The 16188-nt window shown below is 35.5% G+C and overlaps 1 protein-coding gene across 2 annotated transcripts in view; it reads left to right on the forward strand.

Moving 5' to 3' along the window:
• The window catches only part of MALRD1 (MAM and LDL receptor class A domain containing 1), a 715118-nt gene that overhangs the window by 233985 nt on the left and 464945 nt on the right, over positions 1 to 16188 (forward strand). For both annotated transcript variants that reach the window (XM_017869225.1, XM_017869224.1), the window contains exons 20-21: positions 8882 to 9058; positions 11842 to 12004. In XM_017869225.1, coding sequence (XP_017724714.1) covers positions 8882 to 9058; positions 11842 to 12004 — 340 coding nt within the window. The remainder of the gene's footprint in view (positions 1 to 8881; positions 9059 to 11841; positions 12005 to 16188) is intronic.

The raw sequence follows: 16188 nt of genomic DNA on the forward strand, positions 1-16188 counted from the left end.
GGCAGAAGTGGCAGTGATCCGAGATTGCGCCACTGCATTCGAGCCTGGGCAACAGTGAGTGTCTCTCTCTCTCTCTCTCTCTCGACTGCTGGTTTTAGTAGCATGGAAGACCAGATAACCTAAAAACTGTAACACTATTTATTCCTACAAATGTCAAATATAACATGCATCGATTTAAATGTCAAGCTGAGCTTAAAAGGGAGAAATCTCCAGGTGAGAGAAAAAAAAGAGGGTACTGAGAAATAGAATGGAAAGATAAAGCCAATGCCAGAGTTAGGGAGTAACAGCATATGGGATGGACAAGGTGGAGAAAAATGGGAGAGGAGAGCCAGAAGTGAGTCAATTGCAAAACAACCACAATTAGGCTGATGACTCACTTCTCAACAGCAAGAACAGAAGTCAGAGGACAGATATAATTTTCAGAGTTCTGAAAGCTATTAATTGTTAGGCTAAAGCAAAGCAAAACTTTCAGGAAAGAGGTTTAAGATGGCATTCAAAGGATAACACACACACACACACACACACACACACAAATATTATTTCACTGCAACAGATTCTGCAGTTCAGACAAATGAACTATGTAAATGTGAATCTCAAACACACAAAATGAGCTAAACCAGGGATGTGATGAAAAATGGCAAACACGTGGATAAACCTAAATATACAAACAGATGGCAAGTACATAATGCAACTTGAATGTTTATATACTGCTGGGAAGTATGGAATTACTTCGGAAACCAGTTTGGCATTATCTCCTAAAGCTGAAATTGTACAGACCCTGTGACCAAGCAATTCCATTTCTAGATACATAAGGAGAAATGTACAAAATGAGAAAACAATACCTTAGAAGAATCAACCCCAAAATCATTAATGGTAGAATGGCTAACTACAATATATTTTCATATAATAAAATATTAGCATTCAGAATTACTGAATTATAATATACCTATTAACATTAATGAATTAAAGTACTATCTTGAGGAAAATACCACATTGGATTGGTTAAAATCTCTAATGATTATAATCTCTGTTAATGACACAGAGAAAACTTCCATTCATCTAAAGTTCAAAACCCAAATACCATTTCATTTAAAAAGGCCTGATGTTTATTATGTCACTATTATTAGAATTTTAAAATGTTTGACTGGGTACATTGACTCATGCAAAATACCAAAGTGGCCCTTTAAAAATATGTATTTAAAATTATTTCTTTTTAAATTTTATCTTTTATTTTATTATATTTTAAGTTCTGGGATACATGTGCAGAACGTGCATGTTTGTTACATAGGTATACATGTGCCATGGTGGTTTGCTGCACCCACCAACCTGTCATCTAGGTTTTAAGCCCTGCATGCATTAGATATTTGTCCTAATGCTATCCCTCCCCTTGCCCTCCACCCACCACAGGCTCCGGTGTCCATGTGTTCTTATTGTTCAACCCCCACTGTGAATGAGAAAATGCGGTGTTTGGTTTTCTGTTCCTGTGTTAGTTTGCTGAGAATGATGGTTTCCAGCTTCATCCATGTCCCTGCAAAGGACATGAACTCATTCTTTTTTATGGCTGCATAGTATTCCATGGTGTATATGTGCCTCATTTTCTTTATCCAGTCTGTCATTCATGGATATTTCGGTTCCAAGTCTTTGCTATTGTAAATAGTGCTGCAATAAACATATGTGTGCATGTATCTTTATAGTAGAATTATCTATAATCCTTTGGGTATATACCCAGTAATGAGATTACTGGGTCAAATGATATTTCTGGTTCCGGATCCTTGAGTAATCACCACACTGTCTTCCACAATGGTTGAACTAATTTACACTTCCACTAAAAAATTATATGTAAAAATTATATAACTTTTGTTATCTTAATGTAAAAATTATATAACTTTTACAATCTCAATTTTCATAATTTCAATAATTAGGAAAATACAAATTAAAATGTCAAATGTCAAATGCAAGGATGTGGAGCAACAGGAATTCACATTAATTGCTGGTAGAAATACCAAATTATATAGCCACTTTGAAAAAGATTTGATATTTTCTTCTAGATTTAAACATAGCCTTACCATATAATCCAGCAATCAGGTGCTTTAGTATTTACCCAAATGAGTATATTCACACATAAACCTCGATATAGATAGGTGTTTATAGCAGCTTTATTCAGAATTGCTAAAACTTGGAAGCAACCAAGATATCCTTCAGTAGATAAATAAGTAATAAACTGGATCACATCCAGAGAACGGAATATTACTCAGTGCTAAATGAGCTATCAAGCTGAGGTATGAAGGAAATTTACGTGCCTATTACTAAGCAAAATAAGCCAATATGAAAAGGCTACATACCGTATGATTCTGACAATATGACATTCTGGAAAAAAGCAAAACTATGGAGATAGTAAAAATATTAGTGTTTGCCATTGTTTAGGGGAGAGGGTAGAATGAATAGATGGAGGATTTTTAGAGTAGTGAAACTAGTCTACATGATACTATAATTGCTGATCAAGTGCTGATGGGAATAGAGTGTCAGATTTGGGGTTGCTGAGAACAAAAAGATACACCAATGTCCAACAAGCATGTGAAAAGATGTTCAACATGACCAATTAAAGAAAATGGAAATCAAAACCACAATGAGACATCACCTCATAGCCGTTAGGATGGCTACTATCCAAATAATAAAAAATGGCATTCATGAGAATATAGATAAATCAAAATTCTTGTGCATTCTCGGTGGGACTGTAAAGTGGTTTAGCCATTATGGAAAGCAGTATGACCATTCCTCAAAAAATTAAAAATAGAATTATCCTGTGATGTAGCAATCCTACTTTCAGATATATATCCAAAATAATTTAAAGCAGAATCTTGGGATTTTTGCCTCCCCTTGTTTGTTGCTACATTATTCACAATAGCTAAGAAGTAGAAGAACCCAAATGTCTATTAACAGATGATTGGATAAAGAAAATGTGGTCTATACATACAATGGAATATTATGCAGTCTTAAGGGGGAAGGAAATCCCATCACATGCTACCACATGGATGCTGTGGACTGAATGTATTTTCCCAAAATTTATATGTTGAAATTCCAGCCCCCAACGTGGTGGTGTTTGTATGTGGGATAATTAGGTCAGGAGAGTAAAGCTTTCATGGGTGGAATCAGTGCCTTTACAAAAAGACAGGAGAGAGCTTGCTCTTTCTCTCCCTATTCTCTACCATGTGAGGATACAAGGAGAAAATGGCCAGCTGCAAACCAGGAAGTGGGCCCTCAGCAGACATCACATCTGCTGGCACCTTGAGCTTGCACTTCCCAGCCTTCAGAACTGGGAAAGATAAATAAATGGCTGTTTAAGGCACTCACTGTGTGATAATGTGTTATGGTAGCCTGAACTGACTAGGACAATGGATTAACCTCAAGGACATCATGCTAAGCTAAATAAGCCAGTCACAAAAGTACAACCATTGTAAGATTCAACTCATATGAAGTATCTAAGGTAGTCAATATAGAAACAAATGTAGAAAGGTGCTTACCGAGAGCTGGCAGGAGGAAGGAAGGAGAACAAGTGTTTAATGGATATAGAGGTTCCGTTTTTTGAGATAAAAAAAGCTCTAAAGATCTGTTGTACAACAATGTGAATAGCCTTAACTCTATTTACCACAATAAAAACAATTAGAAAGCAAACATGAGAAAATACAAATTGATACAAACTAGTATTTGGATAAGAGTCCCTCTGAAGGCATTAGTGAAGGGGTGGAAAGAGGAAGAATGAGGTCTGAGCTTTATAGAAACGTTTTCTTTCTTTCTATTCTTTCTTCCTCTTTTTGTTAGTGTAAAGATCTGAAGCAATGCTGCAATAACAATTTATTTAGTGGAGTCATCTATCATATAATTTTTTTAATTTTATGAATGTTTAAAATTATTCATAAAGGTATTTTTTAAAGAAAAGATGTAATTGAATCTGAAGCAGTTCAGTCGATGTCTTCTTTGTCTCAAATGCAAAGTTATTGACACTCAATTCACTGGGCTTGTGTCCTGCCCTGAAATGCTATTCTCTTGAAAGAAGAATAATAAAATCAGAAATCGGCCGGGAGCGATGGCTCAAGCCTGTAATTGCAGTACTTTGGGAGGCCGAGGCGGGCGGATCATGAGGTCAGGAGATCAGACCATCCTGGCTAACATGGTGAAACCCAGTCTCTACTAAAAGTACAAAAAAATTAGCCAGGCGTTGTGGTGGGCACCTGTAGTCCCAGCTGCTTGGGAGACGGGGGCAGGAGAATCGCTTGAACGCAGGAGGCAGTGGTTGCAGTGAGCTGAGATCTGCCACTGCACTCCAGCCTGGGTGACAGAGCCAGACTCTGTCTCAAAAATAAATAAATAAATAAAAATAAAAAATAAAACAAAAAATCAGTAAATCCTAGATATTTGTGACTAGAAGTGCATTATCGAGCAAGTTTAAAGTAGTACAGTCAGTGAAGAACATATATGTGTTTCCATTTAGCTGTTTATTGAAGTTTCTGTGTATTAAGGCAGGATGATTAATTGTAAATCTCTATTTTGAAGAATAGGAAAACATGTGTGATCCACGTTTTTTAAGACTTTTATTGTTCTAGTAATGTGTATTTACCCTGAGCTTGGAACACAAATTTACCCATTCGCTCTTGAAATTAACACATGTCAAAATGGCTGCCTAAATTAGAGCATAGAACGCATTTCTCAGTGCAAATGACAGTCATCTCTGTGGAATTAAAATCTTTGTCTTCAACTAAAACCTTATTATCTAAATATGGAACAAACCAGCTTGAATGAGCATGTGCTAAAGTGAAAGAACATGACATCCTGCTTTAGTTAAAGGCAAATGCTTATTGAAACTTTGACAAAATACGTCACTTTCTAGATGATATTTTTGATATAGGACATACAAATAAAATGTTTACATGCATTTCTAATGCATTTTAGTTATATATATTTTCAGTAAAATTATGTAAGTGAATTATGCTCTGAAGTGTCACAACACATTTAGCAATCAAATTAGAAGATTATTTTTAAGACCTTGTATTTGAACATTTTGAAAGGATGATTTTCAAAGAAATTTGTTCCATATATTCCACTGAGACATATAAAATATCCATCAGCCTGGCCATTGAATGTTTTGCAGTTCTCAGCAAATTCCCTCAGAAGTAATTTTTATAATCTCATTTTAGATTTATTTGAAAACAATTTTTCAACAAGGTTAGTGAATTTTTCTTTCTCTGTTTCAAACTCTGTCCTTCAACATCTTCAAAATCATCAGCATAGGAGATATACCTAATGTAAATGACGAGTTAATGGGTGCAGCACACCAACATGGCACATGTATCCATATGTAACAAACCTGCACGTTGTGCGCATGTACCCTAGAACTTAAAGTATAATAATAATAAAACCATCAGCATTCAAAATGATAAAACGATTCTCTTTTAAATTTTTTTTTCAAATTTTATAACATTGGATGCATCAGATTTCTGTGGAAGGTAATAACTTTCACCTCTAATTGGGTTCTTATTTTCGTTCAATGACTTAGACGTGAGTGTATCAAACTGGATGTGGGATAAACTTTCCAACCTGTTAGGATCTGCTTTTTTTGTGTTGATGTCATAGGCTTTCTGTTCTAGGATAGAAAATATTTCTTTTTACATTTATTTTACTTTGTTTTTTTTAATTTTTAATTTTTAGTTTGGCATGGGGGTGGGGAGGTGGGGTCTTACTCTGTCACCCAGACCAGAGTGCAGTGGTGTGATCTCGGCTCACTGCCGCCTCAACCTCCCCACCTCAAGTGATTTTCCCACCTCAGCCTCCCACATAGTTGGAACTACAGGTGTGGGCCACCGTGTCCAGCTGATTTTTGTAGTTTTCATTTTTGTAGAGATGAGGTTTCACCACGTTGCCTATGCTAGTCTCAAAATCCTGAGCTCAAGTGATCCACCTGCCATGGCATCCCAAAGTGCTGGGATTACAGATGTAAGCCACCACACGTGGTGAGAAAATATTTCTTACCCCTAAAAACTGACTCCTTCTCTTCTGTATTTTATATATCTGATCTGGGGAATAGAATGTTGATTTACTTAACAATCCATTAATCATTTCAAACTCACCCCTATGGGATCTGAATACTATTTCCTTGGTCTTAGTCTCTCATGTACACTGAGCTCTATCTGGTAGCCTAACATTCCTGGTCTCTCTTCATCCTCTTATTCATTCCTTCCCAGAGGAAGGAAGAGCAACAATGGATTGGTGGGTTTTCAAGAAGAACCTGAGTATGCATGCCTGGTCCCTCACCTCCTCTTTTCTTTTTAGTGTCTACTAGCTAAGGAAATATGAAATCTGGTCACTTCTTCCTTGCTATAGTTTCACCCAGGGTAGCCTGTAAGGCATAGTTCTGGGTCTTATTTCCGGGTTTTGCATTTTAGAGGACCACTTGTCTACAGAAATAGGCAATTTTCTTCAGGATTAGCTATATCAATAAAAAGTTGATATTTTGATCTGTCTTCAATCTTAGTTCTTAATTGCCTCCACACTTGAGCTAAGAAATAAAGTACTAGTTATTGGATTTTCCCTGAATTCCCAACAGCATGTAAATCCCCAGTCCTCCAGATACTGAACGTTTAATATTGCTCAGATTTTTGCTCTTTCCTTTAAACCATCTCTGCTTTAGTTTATTAGTTGCCTGGATTAAAGAAAGAGGTTAACTATTATAACTATTTTTTCCCCAATGTTAGAGCAATCTACAATTCCTGCTCCACACTGATGACAAAAGGTGTATCTTGAAGTAGACATTTTATATCTTGTTATTTCTCCACATTTTTGTGTGTTTATTTCAGATTCCTAAGTTGATTTCACCTGGCTCTTTATGGTAACTGTCTACTCTCCCATTCCAGATGTAATGAGTCAATCAGATGCATGCTTATCATATCACAAGATATTATCATATTAAACTCTCACAGTATTTAAAATAAAAAAACAGTTTAATATATTTCCATGCATTCACACAAGTTTTTTCTCATTGCCCATAAAAACCTTGTATTATTTTTCACCTAGCAAGATGAGCTCATCAACCTTTGAAAGTCAGTTTAAGCATCAGCTTGCCAAGGCATCTTATTTGACTGCCATTTGATATATGGTTTTCCTCTGTTTTCTTTCAATATACTGTGAAATCTTCCATTTGTTATTTTGTTCATTCACTCTGGTTTTCATTGGTCCGTCCGTCCATCCATCCATCCATCCATCTATTCAATTGTCCATGTTAGCATACCTACCATGTGCCATAGTCTGTGAATTTTACTATGGTTGCAGGGGTGAAAGATGCCATTCTTGCTTCCCTGGAGTTATATCTCTACCATAAATTTATCCCAAATGCCTGTAATGAAAGATATATCTGACTGCCTTGTCTACTAGACTATTAACTATTTAATGGCAAAGATTTCATATTTGACTTGTGTTCTGTGCAGGAAATGTGTGAGGGGAGAAGAAAAGGCACACACAGAGTACCTTTAAGGGTAAACAAACTTTATCCCACATAAATGGTAATGCAGATATAATAAGCAAATGATATAATAAGCAAATTAGTATAAGCAAATGATATAATAAGCAAATTGCAATGGGAAGGGGAGAAGGGAAAAAATATATGTATCAATTTAAAATATCAATTAAAAATCAATGAATACTCTCGTGAATCTCATGGAAACCAGAGAAGAGCATGAATAAGTGAACAAAATTATACACACACACACACACACACACACATATACATACGTACCTATACACTCACCAGACTATGGAGGATTCACCACCAAACTGGGAAGCAGCAGCCTGGGCTCCAGAGTTGGACACCGCACTCACCAGACAATGGAGGATTCACCACGAGGCCGGGAAGCAATGGCCTGGGCTCCAGAGTTGGCCACTCATCCATGCACAGACAAGGAGAGGTCTCATGAAGCTTTGGCGCAGTCTGGGACCCTAGCTCTTTTCGTAATGAGTTGTTTGGCATGAGGTCCAGTCACAAAGGTCCTTCCTGATGGGGCCTAAGGAACACAAAAAGGTCGACTTGTTTTTGCTATTGTCTGTTGTTTTTCAATAACTAACATATAGGAATAGATTGACATAGAGATTTCTTCGAAACGAGGCTGGATGAAAGCCTCAAGGGGCTCACACAACCCGTTCTGGGACTTGGTAATCATTCTTTGTGTCCATGTTCAATTGAGTTCAGATTTAATATTTAACTTTTTCTCCACAGCTTGGATTCCCTGCATCTACCATGTGTGTGGCACAGACATGTTATCAATACACATTTATTGAATAACTAATAGTCAACATCTATAAATGTCTTCCATCCTCAGTAATTTCAGAAATTGTAATCTTGTAGAAAACGTCTAGGTGAGGATTTCTGGTTTGACTCTTTCCTGAAGCCTTGCATTTTGAATATGTGAAAATACATTAAACAAAGATGAGGAGACGTTAGATTTATTGTAGCAGTGGAAGAACAAAGGTTATTTACCTAGTAGATTAGAAAGTTATTTAGATCTTTACTCTGGTTCTTAATTCCAGAATCTGAAACTCCCTTGGTTCCTGCTGATTCTCTAAGCCCTGGCCTTGGGCCTCCCATGTATTTGGTGAGCTCTGAATAACTTTTCAGTAATTTCCATCTGTACCTTAATCATTTTTCATGATCAAAGTTATTTAGTTATTTACTGTTACTAAAACAAGAACCTCAATTTTATTTTAGCAGAGTAGTCAATACTACCCACTGTTCTCTATGATATTAATTGTAAGGCATATTTAGAAAGCTTCACTGTGTAAAATCTTTAAAGAAGTAGAAAACCTGCTAAATGATGCCTGTATATTTTTTCTTATCAAGGTAATTTGCCAGCAGACTTCCCAACTCCACCTGAAACCTCAGTTCCTGTAACATTACCTCCACACAACTGCACAGACAATGAATTTGTCTGCAGATCTGATGGTCACTGCATCGAAAAAATGCAGAAATGTGATTTTAAATATGACTGCCCTGACAAATCAGATGAAGCATCCTGTGGTAGGTGGATTCTTAAAATTTGTTTATTGCTACAAAATAGGTAAGAAAATACAAGTGTAATCTCTAAATAGCACAGCCTAGTATCATAGTTAGATATTTTCAACATGAGTTAGTGCAACTTCTAAATGTAACAGTTATTCATACAGAAAATTGTAGTGGAAGAATCAGAATGCATTTTCTGCCAGGCCAGTAAGAGGTAAGTGTCTTTAGATTAATGTTTTGGATTGAAAACTATGATTTTCACAAACTTTACTTGACTCTGGGAGTAGCATTTTGTAGCTCTTTCCATCCATTCCCTTTGATCTGTACTCCTCACACTATAAAATAGGGAATGTTTAGGGAGGTAGCTTTATAGTACTGTCCGATTAATTCATTCAAATTTTGCCATTGCCAAAATGCACATATAACATTAGTACTATTAAAATATGCAGAATTAATGAGAAAACCTATCTTAATGCAAATGGGACCTTTGTCCCCTGTGTCCTGGTTTTTACCTGCCAATTCAATGGCTTTTCCTAAATGGAGCAAAAACAAACTATTTAATTTAAAAGTGGATTTGTAAGCCAAAGATACAGTCTTAGAGGAGAAAGATTAATCTTTGTCTGAATAAGCAAAGCATAAGATCAGAAGGAGTAAACACTTTGTAATATCTTTCCCTTCGCTATTCTTCATGGAGTAGCCTGCGAATTGACTGTACCATCATATTTCTCAAGTGTCTTGATAATATTAAGGGCTCAGAACAGACAGATAACACAGAGAGTAGTGAAACCCTTATTTTATGTCAATCTTGTGAAGAAATTCTAGGACTTAAGAAATCCAATGAGGTTCATATTTATTCTTCTAACCCAGAAAAAAATGTTCCTTAATGTACAGATACCACCAATTAACTATCTAATCTAGACCAAAAAATCATAAGAGTAAAGCTGACTCACTTTGTGCAGAAGATGAGACAGTAATTAACTCGAGCTAGCCAGGGATTTATATCATGCACCACAGATGGAAAATAGTACAATGGAAAGTGTGATGGTGTTCAGACTTCCTCATGGGAAGGCATTCGAATCCCCTTATGATCTTATATAAGTTGTAGTGTTTGTAAGAGTTTATATAAAACCTAATAAATTACACATAATGAGTATCTTTAGGGAATACTGAATTTCCTCTAAGTTCAACTTTGCCATTTTAATAATGTCATTTATGATTAGAGGGGAAGTTTTGATAAATCCTTTAAATGTTCTAAATGAATGCCTACTATTAAGTTATTTTAATCAAAGAGTTTTATAATTTTGAACAACTATAAATGAATTATTACAATTTTATTTATGGATAAACTGAGATCTTGTCTCTTCCACCCTTTTGTAAGATAAAATATTACGACAAATCTGCTTGTAAACTATACAAGTTTTCAAATTGATTTTGAAAATTGTGATAAAAACACATAACATGGCCAGGTGCAGTGGCTCATGCCTGTAATCACAGCTCTTTGGGAGACCAAGGTGGGCAGATCAGTTGAGCCCAGGAGTTCGAGACCAGCCTGGCCAACATGGCAAAACCCCATCTCTACAAAAAGAATACACAAATTAGCTGGGTGTGGTGGTGTGTGCCTGTAATCCTAGCTACTTAGGAAGATAAGGTAGGAGAATTGCTTGAGCCTAGGAGGGGGAGCTGAGATCGTGCCACTGCACTCTCTGGCCTGGGTGACAGAGTGAGACTATGTCTCAAAAAAAAAAAAACAAAAAACAAAAAACAAAAAAACAAAAAAACATGAGATCTGCCCTCTTAACAAAATGTTAAGGGTACAATACATTATGGTTGACTCTACTACGATGTTGTACAGCAGATCCCTAGAACCTATTCATCTTGCTTGACACGTTATATTTTCTAACGGTTCTTTTAAAAGCCTACCAATTATATCTTTTAAATGATATGAAGAAAAGAGATATATTGGATCCTAAATCCCTTCACAAGATAAACAATTAATGTCAGAGATTAACTAATACACTTGAATGTCATGATTAAAAACACTTTTATAAATGTTTCCTTTTCAGATTTTACATTAACTCTTATACCCAAATTTCTAAATGGTCATAGTGGTATGCTGGCACTGTTAATGTCATTTAAAAGTTAGAGTGCACACCAGGTTTTCTGTAGTATACACAAGAACTTCATTGAGTTGAATCTTTCTTTTTTATTCAGCAGCGGAAGATTTTAGACACATGAACACATTCAGAGAGAATTCAGATAACAGTTTTATGCATAACCTGTACATTTTTTAAAAAATCAGTGGATCTGTAATTTCCTGTGATATTGGAATAAAATTATTACAAGAATCTGTAAAACTTTCTAGGAAACAGGTCCAGTATGAAAGTTATTGGAAATCTCGTTGCTTAAACTGTAGTTGGGAATTTGCAATAACCCCTTCAGAGGCTGAGAAAAGGAGAACAGACTTGTCAGAAGTTGGAGATCAGGCAAGGAATGAAATTGGTTAATGGAACTGCTTAAATCGCTGCTGTAGAAGCTAATAAAAATCTCAACTCCTCATGAAACCGGATCATTAGTACATGTATTTTTCCTGTATTTTATTCCCATAAATATTTGACTAGAAAAAAACCTAGATTTCTTTGAAACTCTTCCAGTGATTTTACAAACCATTTGCCTAGTTATTTTAATAATGTTTAAAAGTTACGTTATAATTAAAAACAAGAGTAAGAAAGTGCTGATTAAGATTGTACGGATAGAAATTGCCACTTACTAGCTCACCTTTTCTTTGTTCTACCCTGTCCAAGTTATGGAAGTTTGCAGCTTTGAGGAAAGAAGCCTGTGTAAATGGTATCAGCCTATCCCAGTACATTTACTTCAAGATTCAAACACATTCAGGTGGGGGCTTGGGAACGGGATTAGCATTCATCACGGGGAAGAAAACCACAGGCCATCAGTGGATCATACACAGTAAGTGACCGTGTACTTTGAACATGTCTCTTGGGAAACATTTATTAAGTGTCTCCCAAATTTCTGCCCCCACCACCTTATCCTAGGCCAATGTGATTGTAAAGACAAATGTTAAGTTGAGAAGAAGGCTGTGTGTTTACTTTCATATAAAATGGAAAAAAAATATCAATTATAAAAGCAACAAATACTCTCGTGAATCTCATAGAAACCAGAGAAGAGCATGAATAAGTGAACAAAATAATTTAATATTATCACTCTTTGAAAAGCCCTGTTAATATGTTGTTTTATAAATGATCTATGAATTTCTTCCCTCCCCAAATCTCTTTTCTCCTTCTCCCCTTTTCCATCTCCTCCAACACCTCCTCCTCCCATTTCCTCTTCTTCAGCCTCCTTTCCCCACCCCCACCTTCCCCTTTCTCTCTTTCTAGTTTTTCTCTGATGCATATTTGTTATACATGTATGAACACAGATAAATGTGCGGATTTTCAACATAGATGAAAATATTTTTCTACTTTTCAGTAAGTCATGCCATTAAATATTCATCATTATTTGTATTTCACTGTAGTGACTTTCAACAGTTTACTAATCTGTTCTCAACTAGTGGATTTCCCGGTTATTTTCATATTATCTCACTATTATAAAATTGCTTCAAAGAAGAAATAGAACTCCTAGTGTGTGAGAACGCTGCTGTAGGCACTAGAAATAAAGGAGTGACTGAAACGGATGGTCTTTGGCTCTCATTAGGGAGACAGGCAGTAAGTCAATAAATAGAAAGCGTTGCAGATGCTGTTAACTGCTACACAGCAGAATGGAAACAAGGAAAGGGTTTGTTAGTGATGGAGCATTTCTTTCTGAATGGAACCCAGAGGGAAAGGCCCATGCAGGAAGACCAACGTGGCTGGGGTGGGAAAAGAAGAGCAAACTACACAACAAATGTATATTTTTTCTTTATTGTATTGACTATTAAGGCTTTTGTCCATTTTTTTGTCCATTTTTTCGCTTTTGTGAAATGCGCGAATATTTTCTAGTGTTGTAAGCATGTTTGTATTTTACATACCAACTTTTTCTGTTTACCACTTTCATCTTTATGTATCACATGTAACAAATTTTTATCACAGTGACTCTATGCATCTAGTCTAAAAGTGTCAAAGAGAATTGACAGTCTTATAATGACAAACAGCTGACATTCCTTCAGTAATGTCAATCCAATTTCCTGGAGATATCCTATTATGTTCAAGATCATTCCTCTATACTTTCTCACTTTTATTAGGGACTGGTTATAGGTGCTAGTCCGTATTTATAAAAGAACATATAGTCATTTCTTGATTCAAAAATTTTGGCTTCCTCTATTGACATCCTATTATGAGGAATGGAACCTCTATTCCTTTCCCCAAATCCTATTTCTCTCCCTCCCATCATTCCGACTGTGTATATTTATACACAATTCTGTTTAAGTTTTTAGCTTAGCAATATTGTGATTCTTTTGAAATTTCTGAGCTAAATATTGCATGATGATTATTTCTTTTGTTTGTATTTTATGTGAAAATTAATAGTTTCCTTACCTTTTATTTTCCATAGATGTTTTATGAACTTAATGTGCTTTTCCTCAATATCAGTTGCAATATCAATTTGCATTCTCCCGAACCAAGTAGAGAAAATGATTGATATTTAGTAATGGTGCTGGGATATTTGATTTTTCATATAAAAAATACATATATAAATTTAAAAACTATACCATGTGGTTTTGTGTAACTATACTGTATGATGTTGAGGTGAAGACAAATCGCCTAGCAATGCATTTCTCAGAACTTATTCCTGTCATTAATTGACACGTGTCTATATGCAGTTATATAGTTGTTCAGCCTGTTTTTTATTGGGACTTGTTTATAGGGAGCAGAATCTAACACGTAGGTGGAAGTATTAATTTTACCTTGGAAGAAGGATGTTCCTTGCTGTATAACAAGCAGGGAGAAAGAATATATTGCTACTGACTCAGATGAATTTAGGAATTAAAAAAAATAAGCAACATGACATACAAAGTAATTTAATGGATTTTTTCAAGTATCCATTTTTCACACACTCGTCTTCTGCTTTTTAGTTTTAATTATTAATTTTTTTTTGGAGGAGTCTCACTCTGCCACACAGGCTGGAGTGCAGTGGCTCAATCTCAGCTCACTGAAACACCTAGTTTTAATTTTTGTGGGTACATGATAGGTGTATATATTTATGAACTACATAAGGTGTTTTGACACAGGCATGCAATGTATAATAATCACATCATGAATGGGGTACCCATACCCTCAAGCATTTATCCTTTGAGTTACAAACAATCCAGTTACTCTCTTTATTTTAAAGTGTACCATTATGATTGATGATAATAACCCTGTTGTGCTATCAGATAGGTCCTGTTCATTCTTTCTGTTTTTTGTACCCATTCATCATACCCACCTTCCTCTACCAGCCCCCGCTACCCTTCCCAGCACAAGTATTCATCCTTCTCTGGCTTCTTCTTCATGTGTCATTTTCTTTACCTTTTCTTTACATTTTTCCTTGTTCATTTGCTCCTCACATTTACATGGTAATAATTATTTTAAGTAGGGATTTTGTGACCTCATTTTGTTCCTTGTTATCATTTATTTTGGTATCTTCTCTTTTTCTGAGGTTCAGTAACTAGTGTATTTCCCCTGTTTTGTAGTCCACAATTCTATTGTGTGTCCAAGTCCTGCAAGATCCCCTCCTTCTTGGTCTCATTCTGATAATTCCAGGGAAATGTTATTGCAGATGCTCTTATATAAATAATCTTTTCAAAATCTTTATGCCCTTTGCATCCCTCTCCACAGTTAAAACTTCACAACCCCCAAACTCTGTAGCTGCTGCTTCAAAGAAAACCAATGGTATCTCTGCTGCTCTGTCTGGACCTCCTTCTGCAGGTGGGCCTTATACCCAAGAGATTCACAACATCTTCAGCATCTAATTATTTTCTTTAGGCTGATTTCCCCTCTCCCTGCTTTTGAAGCTCTCTTTTGTCATTGCTTTTGTTCTATTAAGATGGCTCTGGTTTTTTTTTACTTAATATTTTTTAATTTTAATTTTTTTATTAAAAAATGTTTTTCTTTAATTTTTTTTCCTTGGGCTGCTTCTGACTCACAAAACAAGCAAAGGGCACTTACAGAAAGTTTTTGTGGCTTATATCAATAAATGATATGAATAATCTGTAAGTACATTAAGAAAAGATGGGCTAGAATTTCATGTGTAAGTGGTAAAGGTAGAAGTAGCAATGTGTCAAAGTATTATAAGGCAGTAATTTGTATTTCCTCTCACCCTACCACTTTCAATAGACTGAAAATTTCCTGAGGAATCCCAGGAACTCTGATTTCCCAATTTGTTGCATTATTTTCAGGTGTCTGGTGCATAATAGGTCTCAATAATTATTTGTTGAATGAATTAGTTTCTAATTAGCATCAATATATTTGTGTTTTATAATTATAGGCTACAGAGCACAAAATTAAATTTTAAATAGGAATGCTTAATAGTCCTATAATATTTAACGTAGGTGCTCTACATGACAATCAATTGTGGAGAAGGGAACGGCACCTAACCTTATATCCCCTCTCCTTTTCTTCTTTTCTCTCTAGGCTCACTGCTCAGCCAAGGAAGGCTTGATATTTGTTCTTTTCCTAAAAAATAGTTCTTATGCATCAGATAGCCTACTCTATAGCTTATAGTAAGATTCTAAGCTCAGTTTTCCAAATTTTGTTTTTTGTGTTTGAAGGAAAACTTTTCTAATTTTAAAATGGCTTATCTCAGGCATCTTGCTATAGAAATTTAAAGCCAGGTTTTTAAGGATGTTGTTTTGGAAATAGTTCTCAAGATTAGTTTTAAAAATTGAAAGGCTTTCTGTCAATTCTTTCTTGTCTCTTTCTCTGATCCCAGCTGTCTTGGAGAAAAAGATTGCTGCTGGCTCAGTAAAGTAAGGATTATTTATAAGTAAGTATAAGAGAAAAAAAAACCCACAATAATATATTTCAAAATATTCTCTCACTTTATACACTTAATGAAACAATAAAAAAAGTCTAGAAAAGCCACAGTAGGGTAGGAATATGTAGGAAGTTTTCATTGTGTAGTTGAGTCTTAGGCAAGGTCTTTTTTTTTTTTTTTTTTTTTTTTTTTTTTTTTTTTTTTTT

The sequence above is a fragment of the Rhinopithecus bieti genome, unplaced genomic scaffold (assembly GCF_001698545.2).
Source record: "Rhinopithecus bieti isolate Rb0 unplaced genomic scaffold, ASM169854v2 scaffold_3043, whole genome shotgun sequence".
Lineage (NCBI taxonomy): Eukaryota > Metazoa > Chordata > Mammalia > Primates > Cercopithecidae > Rhinopithecus > Rhinopithecus bieti.